Here is a 19,249-nt window from a genome sequence, read left to right as displayed (position 1 = left end):
GTAGATTCGATTATTGACAACACTGCAACTATTTAAAGGAAAAATATGCATGCTTTCCACTTGCAAGCATTCCTCCACCTTCAAGCACTATTGCCATATTTATTTAACCTTTATTTACAAAGCACTCAGAGTGCCAGCCCTTCTTCTGACATGGGTCCAGGGTTCATAATGGGGAGTAACAAAAAGAGACCTACCCACAAAGCTAACATTCTATTGAGACAAACATAAAAACACACAGGCAGTCCCAACTTAAGATTTTATTCCTCAAGTGTGTGGACTGTTTAGTTGTTTAGATATATGTTTCTATGGGAAAAGATATCACTGAAACACAGGAACTGTAGGAAAATCCAGAAAGTATAAGGGTCCCAAGGTACACTATGTCTGAAGTATAATAATGATAGCACTATAGCACGGTCACATTTCTACAGGAAACATAGTTTTCTCTAGGCAAATGTTTGTTCTGTTGGTTACATAATTACTGATTTAAATAATTAAATGATTATAACAGATTCCAGGTATCATGCTATAATGGGTAGGAGTGAGTAAAAGAGGCAAGGAGGGACAACTAGAGCTAAGGGCTCTCCAAAGGCAAAGCTGCAGGCTGCATGGGAAGAAAGGAGGCACCCAGGAAGGAGCAAGGACCTTAAGCTGTGAAGGGAGGGGTGGGATGAGTTGGCTGGAGAACACAACCACTCTGAGAGTTACAAGTATCTCAGCAGGGCAGGGTCAGAGAAGTTGAGGAGGAGGAGGAGAAAGCAATGGAGAGAAGAGAGAAGCACTGATCAGATCACAGAATGTCTTGAGACACATTATGGGATGTGAACTGGAGGGCAATGCAGCACAATCAAGGAATGACTCATAGCTTTGTATTTTAGGATGTGCAACTTGGTGGCCATGTAAAGGACAGATTGGAGGGGTGAGACTGAGGGTAGTACAGGCATCCAACAGGGAAACAATGGAGTCGGGACTTAAGTCTTGGGAGAGAAGAGGATGAAAACTGGGGAGTTAGAATGGGAAAGAGTTGCAGGCAAGCCAGTTGGGGGATGGGAGCTAAGAGACACTCTCATTTCTGAGTACTGGGTGGTGGTGCTGTTGCTTGGGCAGGCAAGACCAGGAAGGTCCTTAGGGTTGATGAAGGGAGGGGAAGACGAGGTCAGTTTTGAACATTCTGGAGGTCTTTAACAACCTGAGGAGGTGGCTGCCTTTTCCTCTGCAACAGTTATTTCAAACTGCCCTGCCACCCCTCACCTGGCAAATGAGTACTTAATGAATCTGTTAGGTGGTGGTGCCTGGGATCTGGAATTTGCAGAAAGTGATTCGGAAGTACTGATTTGGAAGTTGTTAAAACACACAAATAATAACAGAAGTCATAGGAGCAAAGATATTCTGTCAGATGACTGCAGGGACAAGACAAGGATGGCAGGGACCATAAAGGGGAGGAGCCTCAAGCAGTACCAAGGGCAACCAGGCTCTGCTCCTTTCTAGCCCTGTAAACTGGGGAATGTCAGTCACCTCACTGAGTCTCAGCTCCTCATAAAGTAGGGAGGGTCATTGTGAGGCTTAAATGTACTGAACTCAACACACACAATGTATATGTTCAACATTAGCTCTCATTCTAACAACAGTAGAGACTGAGTTCCTCCAAGACTGTCTTTCCATTTATTCCCTGATCTATGCCCTCCTTTTTGCCTGGACTTGCCTGTCTGAGCAATGGCACCCCCACCCAGTAACAGATTCAATTAAGTACACAGCAGAGGCTCAACAATATTCTCTCCCAAAGGTCTCCCGCGGGAGAAAGGTTAGCATACCAGGAGAGAGGGAGCTCACCTGCAGAGCAGTGCACTTAAGGGATAGGATGGATGGAAAGGAATCCCTTTTGTCAAGGAGGGACTCATGACAGACAACAGGGAAAGGAGGCTAGCACAAGAACTAAGAACACAGGAGAATTTATATGGCAGACAGGAGGCACAAAAGGTAAGGGAGTACATTTTGTATTGTCTCTCTGGTATTGGGATAGCATCATTTGCCAGGTGAGGGGTGGCAGGGCAATTTGAAATAACTGTTGCAGAGGAAAAGGCAGCCGCCTCCTCAAGTTGTAAAAGAATGTAACTGCTTGCTCAACCAATATATCTTAGAAAATAGTCAATAAAGATAATTCTATTAATATTTAAAAAGCTAACATATCTTGACAAGTTAATGTGACAAATGGCTTTTAAGTTGAAGAATTTCCAAACAGCAAATTTAGTCCCTGTCAATAATTTTGTACAGTGACCCAGTAAGACTGTCTTGTCACAAAACTTTCTAACACTTTAACAGATTTTCCACATTTAGAATCTCACTTCAAATATAAGGCACTAATAACATATTCACAAACTGTGGATGTAAAGAAATGCAGGAGATCTTATATGGCTCTATATCCTCCCATTTTTACTTCTCAAAAACTGTAAAGCTAAGAGTCTAGAATCAAAGACACCTAGGTTCAATTTCTAGCTGTGTTACCTGAGAAAATTACATAATCTTTCTATTTAGCTTCTTCATCTGAAAAACTGGGATCACTGTAATTACCTCATAGGGCTATTGTGAAAATAAAATTCTGAATCTAATGTCTGGTGCCCCAAAAGTATTCAATAAATGGGAATAGGCGATTATTATTATTATATGAACACCATATAGTCTTAACAGTGATCATGGAAAATTTGTGCTTGGATACTTTAAAAAAAAATGACAAATAACATCTGTTGGGATATTAAAAAAAACTCGTTGAGTCCTTCTAGAATTATCACACCTCCATAATACAAAATATTAACAAAATCACTTAGTGATTTTATAGCCCACCATGGCTGGGCTATTAAAAATGACCCTGTCTAACCAAAAGGGGGAAAGGAAGTTTAACTAATAAAGTATCAGTGGTAGAGAGAGTCCAAATAGAGTCAAGAGGCTACTCTGGAGGTTGCTCTTACATAAGCTTCAGGTAGACTTTGCTACCTAGCAGAACTTGTCAAACCCCAACCGGGACCATTCCAGCCAATCCTAAAGAACACCTAGGGCAATATATGATTTCACAAGGGTTCCATGCACTGGAGTAACTTTCCAGAAACCTACAACCTCCAGATATATTCCTGGACTAGTTAAGTCCTGAAAACTAGAGGGCCCAGCCTCTCCAGAACATCAGTTCCATCTCCCTACCCCATATTAGAGACAGACCCTTCCAACATGAAAAAGCTAGAATGGCTATAGCCCAAACACCACAAAAAGGAGGGATAGAAAGATCAAAGGTGATGGTGGAGTTATACAGAGAAGATAGGATTTAACAAATGAATATGATTGTTGACTCATTAATTGATATCTCCTTTAGTCTCCAGTATCTTAGAGCAGGTGCAAGTAAAAATCTGAAATTGTGGAACTGTTAAACTCATGCCAAACTCTGAAATATGTTCAACTAATTTGTGGTGCTGTGCTTTAAAATGTATTGCTTTTTTGAACATATGTTATTTTTCACGAAAAAGAAAGGAAAAAAGTTGATTGTGCTGATAAAAAACATGTAGGCCTTTTCTAGCCTCCTACATTCTGGAGCAGCTAGCTAGATGGAAAAATCTGAGAGGATCGTATGGTAGCCCATGACAAACTCTGGGATCTGTCTTATAACTACGTGTTGGAGAGTGCATTGAAAATACTGCTTTTTTAAAAAATGTCTTTGCTTTGTATACATTATACTATACAATGAAAAAGTAAAAAAGAAAAAAAGAAATGACTGCTTTCACAAGATTAAAAAAAATAACCCTGCCATTCTCTGATGCAAGGAATTATCCAGGGCACAGCTGTTTGTCGTTTAAACCCCACTGGTAATGTTTCAAATGTACTAAATATAAGTCAACACAGACAACGAATTTTCACTTGGGACAGAATTTGTGTTCCCTTTGTCCAGGTCATATATAATTGTAGTGAGATGCACAGGTTCTATTTCCCTTGCTGAACTAAGACATTCAATTAATTTTATTTATTTTTTCACATGGGCAGGCACCGGGAATCAAACCCGGGTCTTCAGCATAGCAGCTGAGAACTCTGCCTGATGAGCCACTGTGGCCCGCCTGAGACATTCACTTTTGGATCACTGGCAGCAACTGTCTACTGATAAGCATAGAAATAATTTCTTTCTATACATGTTATATTTATAACAAAATGGTCAAGATTCCTTGGTAAAAAAATAAAGTATAGGAAAGCCACACTAAATCTTATTAATAAAAATTATGAGGATCTTGATCACCACACATTGTTTTATATATATATAATAATGTGCACACACACACACATCAACATTTACACACGTATCTACTTCCTGCTCTTTCCCTACAACTTTGCCAGACAACTTCGCCAGACTAGGAACAATTTCTCAGACCTTGGGAATAGAGCGGGTGGTAACGAATTAATGTTTCAGAGGTCTTCTCACATGTAAGAAGGAATAAATGAAGTTGCGATGGCAGTAGCAGGTTATCATAGACAGAGTGCTAATTGTGTAGGTGGCCCCATACTAAGATTTTTACATTCATTACTCTATACTAAGCATGATTTTATTATTATATAGATGATGCCCAAGCACACTGACAGAATCAGACTCCAATCAAGTTCTAGCAACATAGCCCACATTCTTAACCTTATACTCCTGTGCTGAGATGTTAATTAAGCAGATTTTAGGCTATGAATCAATTGGATGGTGCTATTTACCTGTGGAAATCAGAGGTGCAGATAAGGCTTAAATAATTAAGAGGTGGCTACAAGTCAAAATGCATCAGTTTTTGGAAAGACTGTACTGGCTGAATTATAGTCACAAGAGCCTGGTGAGCAGAGCATGCCTCTCCACACAAGCCCCCAAAGACTTCCTGATGGGTCTCTGGATTTGACAGTATACTTCCTACACTTCCTCTTTGTCTATGGTAAGAAAAAAATGGATGCATTCTTCCATGGTTGGGCATAATTATTCATGGATTTGTCTTCCATAAACCACAAAAAATAAAAGAAAATTTTATACTTTCCTCATGTTTGAATATGCTAGGTTTTGTAATGCCTCTCAAATCAAGTGTTGGTCTGATTATTTCCCTTAGGAAATGAGAGTCACAGAGAGTAACAGTATATATAGTGCACAGAATTGTAATATACTGTAACAAGCTTTACTTAGTTCCTTCCTCACTTCACAGCTATTGCTGTTTACAGAATTTCATATTTCTGTCTGGATTTATAACATCCATGTCAGATTTCTGACCTTGTCACTGGACTGGGCATAATATAAACTATAAGGTAGGTACTATTCTAGACTACAGGAACCAAAAGCCAAACCAAGCCAAACCAAAACCAAAACCAAAACCAAAACCAAAACCAAAATCCAACCAAGCCAAACAACAGGGAAGCAGTCCCACAGGGCGTGAATTATGAAACTGAAATGGAATTTAACAATATTAAGGCTTGACAGCATTATTTGCTTCTCTGCATTAGATGGCAGCATTACTAAAGGAATCCTGCTATTATATATCATATACTCAGAAAACTGGAAATAGGGATCCAAACAGACATTTGTACACTGAAGTTCATAGCAGCATTATTCATAATTGCCAAAAGATGGGAAAAACCTAAGTGTCCATCAACTGATCAATGGATAAACAAAATGTGGTATACATATACGAGATGTAAACAACCCAAGTGTCCATTAAATGATAAACAAGATGTGGTATACAACTTATTCAGTTGTAAGAAAATGAAGTCCTGATGCATGCAACAACATGGATGAATTCTGAGGACATTACGTTGAGTGAAATAAGCTGGACTCAAAAGGACAAAATATGGTATGATCTCACTAACATGAACTAATTATAATGAACAGACTCATGGAGTTAATATCTAGAGTACAGGTTACCAGAGATAGACTGAGGGTAGAAAATAGGGAGCTGATTCTTAATTTGTTCAGAATTTTTAAGAAGGTTGCTTGTAAACGTTTGGAAATGAATAGAGGTGATGGCAGCACATTACTGAATATAAGTAACAGTGCTGAATTAGGTGTATGATTGTTGTTGAAAGGAGAAGTTTAGGGTAATGTATGCCACTAGATGGAAAGCTAGAGCATGAAATGTGGAACTATGTAACACGGTGAACCCTGCTGTGGAGGATTAAAGTAGTTAAGAGTACAATTACAGGAATGTTCTTCCATGAACTTGAACAAATGTATATCATTATTACAGGGTATTAATACTAGAATGGTACATGGGAAAAAATACACCTAATGGAAACTAAAGACCATAATTTTATTATATTATATTACTATAGTACTATTTTTTCCATCAACTGTAATGAATATACCACCCCAATGCCACGTTTTGACAACAGAAGAGTTCAGAGGTATGGTGTTTTTCTTTTGGAGCAATAAAAGTGTTCTAAAATTGACTATGGTGATGAAAACAGAACTCTTGTGACTATATTGAGAGCCACTGATTGTACACTTTGGATGGACAGTATGGTGTGTGAATAAAACTACTTTAAAAAAAATGAAAGAAAAATTAACAGCAATAGTAGTATGTACATACAAGGGAATACTCTTCAGTCATAAAAATGAATGTAGTACTGATAAACATGTTATTACATGGATGAACCCTGAAGACATCATGTTGAGTGAAATAGCCAGACACGTAGGACAAATATTTTTATGATTTCACTTAATGGGATACTTAGAATGTGTAAATTTATAGATAGAAAGATTAGAGGTTATCAGCAGCTGGATGCATAGTAGGAATGGGGAGTTAATGCTTAATGGGTATACTGTTTCTGTTCAGGGTGAATGAAAAGTTTTGGTGATGGTAACATAATATTGACCATGTAATTAATATCACTGACTTCTACACATGAAAGTGGTAAGAATGGGACAATCTATGTTGTATATATGTAACCACGATGAAGGTATTTTTAAAAAAATAAGTGGGAAATGAAGGAATAACAACAAAAAAAATACTACTGGGATTAGATGGGTCACCTACCTAGCTGCCCACAATGAATTCTACCTGTCCATGGATTCATCACCAGTATTTCTGTCAAAAGGCTGAGTATCTATGGTTTGTGCACCCCATTATTCACACTTCTCTTAATGGACAGTGTTTTATGGTTCTTAAGGCATTTCTTTTTTTGTCCATTTCTTCATTTGGATCTCACAACTTTTGTGAGTTAGGTAGTGTAAGAACCTTTAACTCCATGATTCAGATAAGGGAAATAAGGATTTCCTTGAGAAATCATGATTTAGAAAGGGGAAGCGACTGGCCTACTGAACATCCACAGCTGATAAACCAGACCAGAAGTTAAGCATTTGCTTAAAAAAAAAACAAAACAGAAAAAAAACATGTATTTTTTAAAAATTAAATTTTACATAGCATCACTTACAATATGTTTGACTTTCAGGATCCTAAATCTGAACACTGTATAACTGGAACATGGGAATGTAATAACAATCTTGTTTAAAAAATCTACTTAAAATACACTGCTGATGGGAATGAAAAATGTTATAGTCACTATGGAAAACTGTTCAGCAGTTTTTTCCCAAAGTTTAGTTTCTTTTGAAACTAAAAATGCAATTACTGTATGGTCTAGCAACTGCACTACTGAGCATTTATCCAAAAGAAATGGAAATTTCTATTCACACAAAAACCTATATATGAATGTTCACAGTTTTATTTGTAATAGCCCCAAACTGGAAACAGCCGAGATGACCTTCAGTGGCTTAATGGTTAAACAAACTGTGGTACTTCCATATTATTCAATATCATTTGGTAATAAAAGGGAATGAACTACTGATTCACACAACAATTTGGAATCTCTAGAAATTATGCTGAATGAAGAAAGCCAATCCAAAAAGGTTATATATTACATGCTTTAATTTATATAATATTCACAAAATGACAAAATTATTAACTTAGAGAATGTTTAGTGTTTCAAACACTCCCAGAGAATGTTCAGTGTTTGATGACAGGGGTGGGGAAGAGAGGGCAGGGAAGATATGAAGGAAGTGAGTTGTCACTATAAAAAGGGTAACACAAATAATCCTTGTAGTGATGAAAATATTCTGAATATTCTGTATCTTGACTGTGGTGATGGATAATTACACACTTGCATTCATTCTCACACAAACGAATGCAAGTAAAATGGGAAATCTGAAGATTAGCGCATTGTATCAAGGTCATTATCCTGGTTGTAATATTGTGCTATATTTTGCAAAATATTACCAGTGGGCTAAGTCAACTCTACAAGTGAAACTATTGCCCTCCCTGCTAGTGGGACACGACATCCAGGGGTGAAAGTCTCCCTAGCGATGTGGGAGATGACTCCCAGGGATGAATCTGGCCCTGGCACCGTGGGAATCAACAATTCCATCCTGACCAGAGGGAAAAAAAAAACTGTAACTAGTAAAGTATCAGTGGCAGAAAGAGTTCAAATAGAGTCGAGAGGCTACTCTGGAGGCTGCTCTTAGGCAAGCTTCAGTTAGACCTTGCTACCTATCATAACCTGCCAAACCCCAACCAGGACCATTCCAGCCAATCCTAAAGAACACCTAGGGCGATATGTAAGACTCCACAAGGGTTCCATGCACTAGAGTAACTTTCTAGACACCTACAACCTCCAGATGTATCCCTGGACCAGTTAAGTCCTGAAAACTAGAGGGCCCAGCCTCTCCAGAACATCAAGATAGTTCTATCTCCCTACTCCATATTAGTGACAGATCCTTCCAACATGAAAAAGTTAGAATGGTCATAGCCCAAACACCCTAAAGATTAAAGGTGATGGTGGAGTTATACAGAGAAGGTATGATTTAATAAATGAATATGAATGCTAAATCATTCAAATGGTATCTCTTTTAGTCTCTAGGATCTTAGAGCAGCTAGAAGTAAAAACCTAAAATTGTGGAACGTAACTCATGTCAAACTCTGAAATACATTCTGTAATTAATTGTGGTGCTGTGCTTTGAAATTTATTGCTGTTTTGTATATATGCTATTTTTCACAAAAAAGAAAAGAAAGAAAAAAGTCAATTGTGATGATAAAAACATAAGCCTTCTAGCCTCCTGTATTCTGGAGCAGCTAGAAGGAAAAATATGAGAGGATTGTATGGCAGCCTATGATAAACTCTGAGGTCTGTCCTGTAATTACCTGTTGAAGAGTGCTTTGAAAACTATTGCTTTTTTATTTCTTTGCTTTGTATACATGTATACTATACAATGAAAAAGTTAAAAAAAAAAAGTTACTAGCGGGAAATCGTTAAATTGTACATCGGGTCTCCTTGAGTTATTTTTCCCTATTGTATATGAATCTACAATCATCTAAAAATAAAAGTTTAATATAAAAATTATGGGCCTTGATCATGAAAAATATGCTTATTAGGTCATCAGTTATAAAGAGCATTCATATAACAAAAACTTAAAATGTTAGTAGCTGAAGACATAAGCAATGACAAAGCAGTCAAAACTTACTATTATGGAGCTTACATTCTGGTGGGGGGAAGACAACAAATAAATAAGAAAAACACAAACCATGTTAACTTGTGAGAAGTTTTAGGAAGAAAATAAAGCAGAGCAGGAATACAAGAATGGGGGTTAGGGGACTGTTATTTTAAATAGGGTGGTCAGAAGAAGTTCTCACTTATATGAAGAATGCATCTTGGAGGAAAGTATTCCAGGCTAAGATAATGGCTAGTGCAAAGATCAGGCCTGAGGCAGGAGCATATGCGGCACATCTGAAGAAGTAAGTGCATGTAAGCCAATGAGGCTGGTGCCAAGTACGTGTGGGAGATGAGGCCAAAGGGTAGAGCGGTCTGGTATGGCCTCATAGGCCACTGCCACAATCCTGGTTTACTGATTGAGATGGGATACCATTGGAGGATTTTAAGCAGAAGAATATCATGATGACTTATGATATACTAGGATTCTAGGTGCTGGGTTAAGCATAGGTAAAGCTAATATCACTGAATTGTACACATGAAAATGATTAAAATGGAAATTTTGCACTATATATAGGTTACCACAGACATACACATACAAGAATGGGGATAGGAATAGGGAGCTAATCCTTAACAGGTACAGTTTCTTTTGGGAATAATGGGAAAGCTTTGGTAATGGACAGTGGTGATGGTGGCAAAACATTGTAAATGTAATTAACACCAAGAACTGTATAACTGAAAGCAGATAAATTTAGAAATTTCAAGTTGTTTGTATGTTACCAGAATAAAAACTTAACCTGAAAAACAGAACTGTACAACACAGAGTGAATCCTAATGTAAACTACGAACTACAGTTAATAGTATAATTACAATAAAATTGTTTTATCAACTGTAATAGAGGTACTACAGACACAAAATGTTGTTAATAGGGAAAACTGCATGCAGTGTGTGTGTGTTTGGGGGGGTATAATGAGAACTCTGTGTTTTCTGCAAACTGCCTACCATTCTGTTAAAAAAAAAAAAGAATAAGTAAGGGAACGGCAAGGGTAAAAACTGGGAGCTCAGAAAAGAGGCTCCCTCAAAACCTGAAGTGTTGATTCTGTGGAGCAGGAAAAGGGTAGATGTCGTTTTCTTGTGGCATGCATGTACCTTGAAAGATGTGACAAATCAAACTTGCGCTGCATTAAAATCTTTGTAAAATATTAGTCATTGTTTTGTTAACTTGGACAAAGCTAGGCATATAGCTGTACAAACCTTATCTTGTGACCCAGAGAGTGTTTCTTCTAGAGTCTCGGTGCTTCCCAGATTGGAGAGCTGAGTGCTTGGCTGTAACCCAGGGCTAGAGATATTTGAGTCACCCATCTGATTCTTAAAAAAAAAGAAAGAAAGAAAAGAAACAGTACATCACATGAAAAAAATTGCTACTATTTGGCTCACAAAACAGCATTTGAGGGTATTAGAAATGTTATTTTTAAAAAACTAGCAAAAAATTTCTAAAAACATTTGCCTTGGATTCTTATGCAAATAACTTTCATAATAAAATTTCTAGAGAGCTGAGCACCTGACTTTAGACAGTGTTAGCAAAATTATTTTTATCATCCTTTTAAGGAAAAGTTGCTAACGTTATCATATATTCATTTCTATTTTTTTTCTAATTTATTCTAAAAATTAACAAACAGTAAAAGTAACTTTTTTTGTGTGTATACAGTTACAATTGTGTAACCATCACACAATCAGGATACAAAACAGTTCTATCCCCTCATAAAACTCCCTCATGCTGTCCTATTTTAGTCTTGCCCCCACCCTGCCGCCCACACACATTCCTCCGCTCCCGGGAGCCACAGCTCTGTTCTCCATCACCACAGTACTGTCTCCTTGAGAATGCCATAGAAATGAAATCATATAGTATATAATCTTTGAGACTGGCTTCATTCACTTAGCATATTGCCTTTCAGATTCATCCAAGCTGTTGTACTGTATCAACATTCTTTTTTATTGTTTAGTAGTATTCTACAGTATGACTGTATCACGGTTCATTTCAACCCACAGGACAAAAGTTTCCAGTTTTTGGTGACTATGAATATAGCTCCTTAAAAATGTGTGTACAGATTTTTGTGTGTGGGGACAAAAGCCGCATTTCTCTACAGTAAATAACTATGAGTGGTACTGCTGGGCCATACATTTTTTCTTTCATAAATTTCACAGTTTTACATTTATATATAGATCTATGATCTATTCATTTTGAGTTGATTTTTGTATAACTTGATTTTTTTGCAGATGCACGTCAACGGCTTTAACACCATTTGTTGAAATCAGCATATATTCTGATAAATTAAACATATTATCACAGATGACAAAATAGTTGTAAAGTATTTAAAAATTCCTGCTAACTTGTATGACACCAAAAATGAAAATATTTTTCTTCTTAAAAAGACTCCTCATATATCAAGTTCATAGCAGAAGCAAATGCCTATCAAAGTTGAATGGATAAACAATATGCGGTGAATACCTATAATGGAATATTATTTAGCAATAAAAAGGAATGAAGTTCTGATACGTGTTATTACATGGATGAACCCTGAAGGCAACATGTTAAGTGAAATAAGCCAGACCTAATGGACAGTTGTGGTATAATTATACCACTTATATGAAATAATTAGACTATGCTAATTCATGGAGACAGAAAGTAGAGCACAGGTTACCAGGGATGGGAGGGAGGGCAAATGGGGAGATAATACATAACGGTCCACAGTTTCTGTTTATGGTGATGGAAAAGTTTTGCAATGAATGGTGGTAAGGGTTGTGCAACACTGTGAATGTGATTAATCCCACTGAACTGTATGTTTGGGATTGGCTGAGATAGTAAATTTTATGTTGAATATGTTTCCACAATTAAAAAGGGACGAAAGAGATACTGACAAATACAATACAAGATGATTCTGGATCTAATAATGGAGAGATGTCATTACTGAAAAAATGAAAAAAACTGGAATATAGATTATATGTTTTATATCAATATTAAATTTTTGAACTTGGTAACTGGTACGGGGTTGCATAAGTGAATATCCTTGTTCTTAGGAAACATACATGTTAATATTAAGTGTTCAAAGAGCATAATATATAAACCTACTCTCAAAGGTTTAAAAGACAGATAGAATGATATAACAAAGGCACAAAGTTAAAAGTGAGTAAATCTGGGTACCTGGGGAGGGGGCATTGGTGTTCTTTATTTTTGTTTTTTTTCCAACTGTTGTATGGGTTTGAAAAAAATAAAGAATCCTCAAAAAATGATTACCAGTTTCCAGCAACTAAGGTATTTATGGGCTATTTGGTGAGTGTTACCCATGTTATAAAAGACACTAAAAACAGTTTGGAAACTCAAGAAACAAGACTATATTAAAAAAAAGTTTCAACAACAGTCCAGAAAGAGAGAGATTTTCCTGGTATCATACAATATGTGCTTAGCACAGAAATACGTACTTAGATGTTAATCTACTGGTTAATAAGCATTTTTTCTATTAAATGACTTAATCCTTATATCATTTTAGAATACCATTTATTCAGTTACTCATTTGAATAGTCTGTGAACATCTATGGAATATCATAATGTTGTAACATACCTCTCTTTGTGCCACATCACCATCAACCAATAACACATTAAGGGGAATGTTTAGAATCACATCATATTACAGAAAACAAAAATTCAAAACACCACTCAAACAAGTTCTTAAAACAGAAGGTGTTAACACTGAGAAACATTTAAAAAGCTGAGTTTCACATAAAAATTGAGATTTGTCATTTTCAGAGAGAAACTGGATTACTTGGTAATTCTAGCTCATCTGTCAGGTACCGACTGGAGGTGAGCCGCAGCCGACCCTTTTACACAAGGAGCAAAGTGTCAGTTTGCTACTGTTCCACTGTCACTTTTTTTTAATGATGATCAACTTGGTGTGTGGGGCATCTGAGTTTGCCATGCCCAATTTAAACACAAGCTGTGAGACTTGTTCATTCTTTAAAAGTTGCAAAGAATTTCAAAATTTTTTTTACAGTTGTGCAGGGCCTATCTTGGAAGGTTTTAAAAATGTTTGGTAATTTTATACAGTGTTTGTAAGGATTGGGGAAAACAGAACATCACAGACAAAGTTTCTGGGGGGTAATTTTTTTTACAATATTTGGTAAAAACCTTAAAATTGTCAAAATCCTTTGATCAAGTAACTTACATTATGAAAAAATTAGTGCGTTAGGACGTGAAGATTCAGCAACAAGGATATACTGTATTCTTAATAGATATAATTAGAAAAACCTAGGGTATCATTTATATTAATCATGGAAGGAAAGATACAGCACAGCTAGTAGCATCATATTACTTTCTAAAAACCTTTCTTTCTCCTAAAATGAAACCTCACAGGGGTTCCCTGTTAGACGGGTAATAATAAGGTACATAATGAAGAGAAATGCTTCAGTTCAAGTGGGAGATGAAGCCCAAAATCTGCCTTCTTGGCTAATCCCTCAATTCACCTCTGGAGAATCCTTGTGGTGATAACTTGAAAATCACTGGGAAAGATATATAGTTACTGTCAATAAAAATATATCGTTTTATGGGAAAAAATGGCTTACAAAAAGAACATTACAAACATACCACATACACTAGGATACACATGCATATTTTTGGAAGGACACATAAGGTATTAGCAGTGATTATTTCTAGGTGGTAGAATTATTTTTTCCTTATTTTTGTTCATTGTAATTACTGAATATAAAATGTTTTATAATTAATATGTATTGCTTACATAGTAGGAAAAATAACAGTTCCTACTTATTAAGAGAAAAACTGGCCTCTATTTTTTGTAACTAAACTGAAACCAACCAACCAACCAACCAAACACTGCTCCTCCCACTCCCCCCAAGTCTAGAATTATCTCCTATGTCTTTCTGAAGCACCTCAGAAACCTTTCTCTACAGTAAAAAAAGGGAAAGTTGGTTAAAAGAAACTTTAGCACCTAACAAGAACATGCCTATTTAAGAGAGATTTTATTTTCAAACAGTTTTTAATTCCTTTAAATGCCCTACTCCAAAGTATGGAATTTCAGTCATGATATTATACACTCTGGATAAGGGAGATATAAAGTAAATAACAAAGATTCAACTAAATCCCAAAAGGTTTTAATCTAACTACAAACAAAATTTTATTTATTCCACATTGTGGAAAATTTTTTTACAACAGAAATTAATGCACTAGCTATATTTTTATTTTGTAATGTTTTATAATTTTGAAATCATGTCAGATTGTTAAGATTGCCAACTTGACCCTAGAGTTCCTTTACAGCTTTGTTCACAAAAACAAGGCTTAACTTCCTTTTCTTTTGCGGCTGTGTGTTTCTCAGCTTGAGATGTAGGCCAGGCCACCTAGCAGACAGCGTCTACTCTAGTGTGCAGCACCTACAATTTCTGTCCTGTGTGACACTTTTATCCAGTCATCACTGTGTTGGAGTCCCCCCCAAAAGGCATGATGACTTCGTACCGGCCCAGGACATTCAGTTCTCTGGTCATCTTTGCAGGTGGTCAGGACAGGTACAGCACAGGCAGTGACAGTGTGAGCTTTTCCCACACCACCCCATCCATGTGCCTTAACCCAGATCTGGAGGGGCCACCTCTAGAGGCCTATGCCATTCAATGCCATTCAATGGCCAGATTGACCAAGCTGCACCAGTTGGCGATGCAACAGTCTCATTTTCCTATGATACATGGTAACACTGGATTCAGTACAGGTTTGGATACATATGCTCAGACTACTTCTCATGAACTCACCTTTCCAAATGATTTGATTTGCTGCATAGTCAGGCATCAAGACACCAAAATCAGTGAGATCTGTCAGATGTCTAGGGCACTTATCAAAACTGCAAAGAATCTACTGATAGGCAGGTTACCATCACTGGATCTGCTGCCAGCATTAGCCTGGCTCAAATCTAATCAACGTCAGGCTTTCCTCAAAGATGGGAGCATGGGGAGCAGCTAAGCAATGCAGATTCATCCATAATCCCTTTATGCTGTTCACCATCACTCATGATCCATCTGTGCGGTTTTTGAACAGTCAGGCAATTCCAAGTTTTAAATAGTTTGTAAATTTTCAGTTTCTACACATTTTATCATCCACTCGTGATTTTTCAATTAAGGTGTTTTATTTTAATTCCTTTCTCTGTTCAGTTGTTAATACTGAGATCCATATTTAGTTTTATAAGCTTTCCCCTGTTTTTGTTTTATTTCATTTTGGCTCCTGAATTTTCTTTTTGTTTGTCATGGAAATGTAAGAGTGGAATATTAATACATTTCAGTTTAGTTCTGTAATGTCAGGAATTTTTCAAAAAAAAAAAATTAAAAGATGGACTGGAAAAAAAAATGTAGAAGGTAAGAAATTATCAGCCAAGAATTCCATATCTAGTTATACTGAATTACAAGAATGATTCAGACATTATCTGATAAAAAAAAGTTGGAGTCGTGATTGCTACACCTGTCCTACAAGAGGAAGAGACTACAGGTTGAAAGGAAAGGACAGTAGATAAGAGATTGAAGCCACATAAAACAGTAATGATTTCTGGTGAGGGAAATGACCATACAGATCTGTTTGACACACTCAGTGATGGAATGCAGCAATAGTGATGGCCTGCTCAGTTGAGTTGAGGAGCATATCCCCTGCCACCTGCACCTGAGTCCCTATATTCTCATATTTCCTTGATCTTGCAACTACCTTTCCCAATGAGAGAGTCACACTGACTAGTAGGAACCACCAGCCTCACTCTCAGGGTGACTGGGGATCTACTGGCAGCTGTGAAATTTATTGGTCACAGAGCTGCTGATGTCCTCTTCGGTATGTCTATGATCATAGCAAAGGCTTTAAAGATGGCATTAGTGGGTCTAGCCAAAGTGATAATTCTCTCAGGGAAATTCCCTTCTGAGATGGTGATTTGTGCACAACTGTCTTTAGGCTTCTTAACTGAATCTCCTTTCTTTTCAATGATACCGGCAACTTCCTTTCCGCACACAAGTAGCCACACAGTGAGAAGAACATTTAATCTACCTTTAATCATACCAGTGTCCATGTCAAGCAGTATGCTGAGGAGCTGGGAGGTCAAGTCTTTGGTCACTGATGGGGGGGAAAGCCAAAATTGCAGGCATGAGGCGATTGTGGGGAAAAGGGAAGTGGGTGGGAAGGGGAAGTGGGGAAGGGCAGGATGCTGGGGGTGGAACAACAGGGGTGGGGTAGGGGCAAGGCAGGCTGTGGCTGCCCCGGCTGCTACCTCTGCTGGTCTGGGCTTACCTTCTACATTTTAAGTATGTCACCTCACTGCCTTCTGGCCTCCATGGTTTCTGGTCAGATATTGGCACTTAATTTTACTGGACAAGTTGTTTCTCTCTTGAGGAATTAGGAATTCTCTTTTATCTTTAACATTTGACAGTTTGGCTATAATATGTCACAATGTGGGTCTGTTTGAGTCAATCTTGTTTGGACTTCACTGAGTGTCTTGGATGTATACATTCAAGTATATCATTAAATTCAGGAAGTTCTTTCCTTTGAATATTCTCTCCGTCTCTTTCTTTCTTCTTCTTCAACATTTGTCTATTGGTATGTCTGATGACCCTCAGGCTTCTCAGGCTCTGCTTACTTTCTTTTCTCTGCTCCTTAGAATGAACGATTTCAATCATCTTATCTTCAATTCTCTGATTCTTTCTTTTGCCAGCTTCAATTTTCTGTTGAATCCACAAGGGAATTTTAAATTTCTGTTACTTTTGTCTTCAGCTTTGTTTGGTTCCTTTTCATAACTTCCATCTCTCTATCAATATTCTCTTTGCATTCATATTCCTTTAGCTCTTTGAGCATACTTAGAACCACCCTTTCTTAGTCTTTGTCTGGTATGGTCTTCCTCACAGATGTTTCCAATGCTTTAAAACTATCCCTTCCCTGGGCCATCTTTTCCTATTTATTTGTACATTTTATAATCTTTTGTTGAAAGTTGGATATTTTTACATTTTAATATTTCATCCTGTAATGAAGACTGAGGAATCGGTTCCTCAAGCTTATATCTAATTAGTGCTATGACAGAACTTTCTTTGAATGCCAAAGAAAAAAACAAAGAAAACACTGTTCAAGCACAGGGGGACTCCCCTGATCCTTTCCTCACACGCATATATCTTGGGTATGTATGTGTGGCCCTAAGAATTCGTCCATATACACAAATAGAAATATCCCCTCTTCCCTAGGGAACAATTTCTCATGGTCCCAGGCACTACACTGTAGGTCCCATGGCCAACAGGTTTGCTTCATGTAACAGGACTTGACTGCTCTCTACAGCACTCTGTGGGAGAGATCCATGAGCCACCTTCAACATGCAAAACAAGTTTTAGGACAGTGAGTCCCTCAGGCCATCACCAGACAGACTGAGCCAGACACACATGCTCCCAGTATGTCCATGAGGGCTACTTGGCTCCCATTCGCTTTGGGACCCAGGATCTCCACTAGAAGTGCAGGCCAACTGGACACTGAGTTGGTTAGGGGTAAGGTAAAGAGGAGTTGGGGCATCATGAGCTCTTACTACTTTTAAGTAGCCTTTTTCTTGATTTGGTGCTTGCCTTAACACTGTAGTCCTTTGACTGTTTTCTGGAGCTTTGATAAAGATGTTTCTGCTAATTCTTGGCGGTTGGTCAAAATTTTTTTTGGTGAGGGGAAAGACCACTGAAGCATTATCTCACACTGCCATTCTGACTGGGACGGGTAACTATAGGTGGAGAAAATTACCTTTCAGAGAGCTTTTCCTGACATTTCCCAGAATGTTCCCTGAACTCCACATTCTTGAGACGTTAATGGGTAGTAAATGAAAAAATGGTCCCATTTTTGGGATGGTCAGATTAATCTGGGAACTACAGTTACTGCTTTATTTACCTGGAACCCCTCATGGTTGTGACCCCTGTGAAGACCCAAGAGGGTGAGGAATGGAGGAGCCAAACTCATTTGACCAAGGAACTTTTCCCAAGGATCATCTGTTAGTAATGTGAAAGCTAGTGTCATAACAGAACTGTTTGGGCAATATGGTCCTAGATAGTGCTGTACAAGTTTTGCTCCTTCAACTTTTTAAAAATTTTTATTAATAAAACCAAATGAACATACAGTATGAAGATTCTTTTTTTTTACATCACATAGTTGTATATTCATCATTATGATCATTTCCTAAAAGATCTGCATCAACTCAGAAAAAGAAATAAAAAAACAGAAAAAAAATCATACATAACCATACCCCTTACTCCTCCATTTCCTTGATCACTAGCATTCAATCTACTAAATTTACTTAAACATTTATTCCCCTGATTATTTATTTTTTAATCCATATGTTTGACTCATCTGTTCAGAAGGTAGGTAAAATACACATCAGACACAAGGTTTTCACAATCACACAGTCACACTGCAAAAGCTGTATCATTATACAATCATCTTCAAGAAACATGGCTACTGGAATACAGCTCTACATTTTTCAAGCAGTTCCCTACAGCCTCTCGACTCTGTTTGGAATCTCTCAGCCATTGACACTTCATTTTGTCTCAGTTGCTCTTCCCCCTTTTGGTCGAGGTTTTCTCAATCCCTTGATGCCGAGTTTCTGCTCATTCTAAGATTTCTGTCTCACATTGCCAAGAAGGTCCAAACCCCTGGGAGTCGTGTCCCAAATAGTCTTTGGGACATCTCAGTCTTTATCATGTATCTTTCCTTCTGATTTTATTTGTGCCCCCAGGCCTCTACCCTCTA

At 37.5% G+C, this 19,249-nt stretch overlaps 1 protein-coding gene across 5 annotated transcripts in view; it reads right to left on the bottom strand.

The window, feature by feature from the left end:
* DCP1A (decapping mRNA 1A) overlaps positions 1-19,249 on the bottom strand; it is an 81,324-nt gene that overhangs the window by 12,277 nt on the left and 49,798 nt on the right. For 4 of the 5 annotated variants that reach the window (XM_077128993.1, XM_077128991.1, XM_077128994.1 and 1 more), the window contains one exon: positions 10,714-10,827. In XM_077128993.1, coding sequence (XP_076985108.1) covers positions 10,714-10,827 — 114 coding nt within the window. The remainder of the gene's footprint in view (positions 1-10,713; positions 10,828-19,249) is intronic. The other variant, XM_077128992.1, reaches the window with a different exon arrangement.

Source organism: Tamandua tetradactyla, chromosome 15 (genome assembly GCF_023851605.1).
Source record: "Tamandua tetradactyla isolate mTamTet1 chromosome 15, mTamTet1.pri, whole genome shotgun sequence".
Lineage (NCBI taxonomy): Eukaryota > Metazoa > Chordata > Mammalia > Pilosa > Myrmecophagidae > Tamandua > Tamandua tetradactyla.
This window is presented reverse-complemented; position numbering and strand designations above follow the sequence as displayed.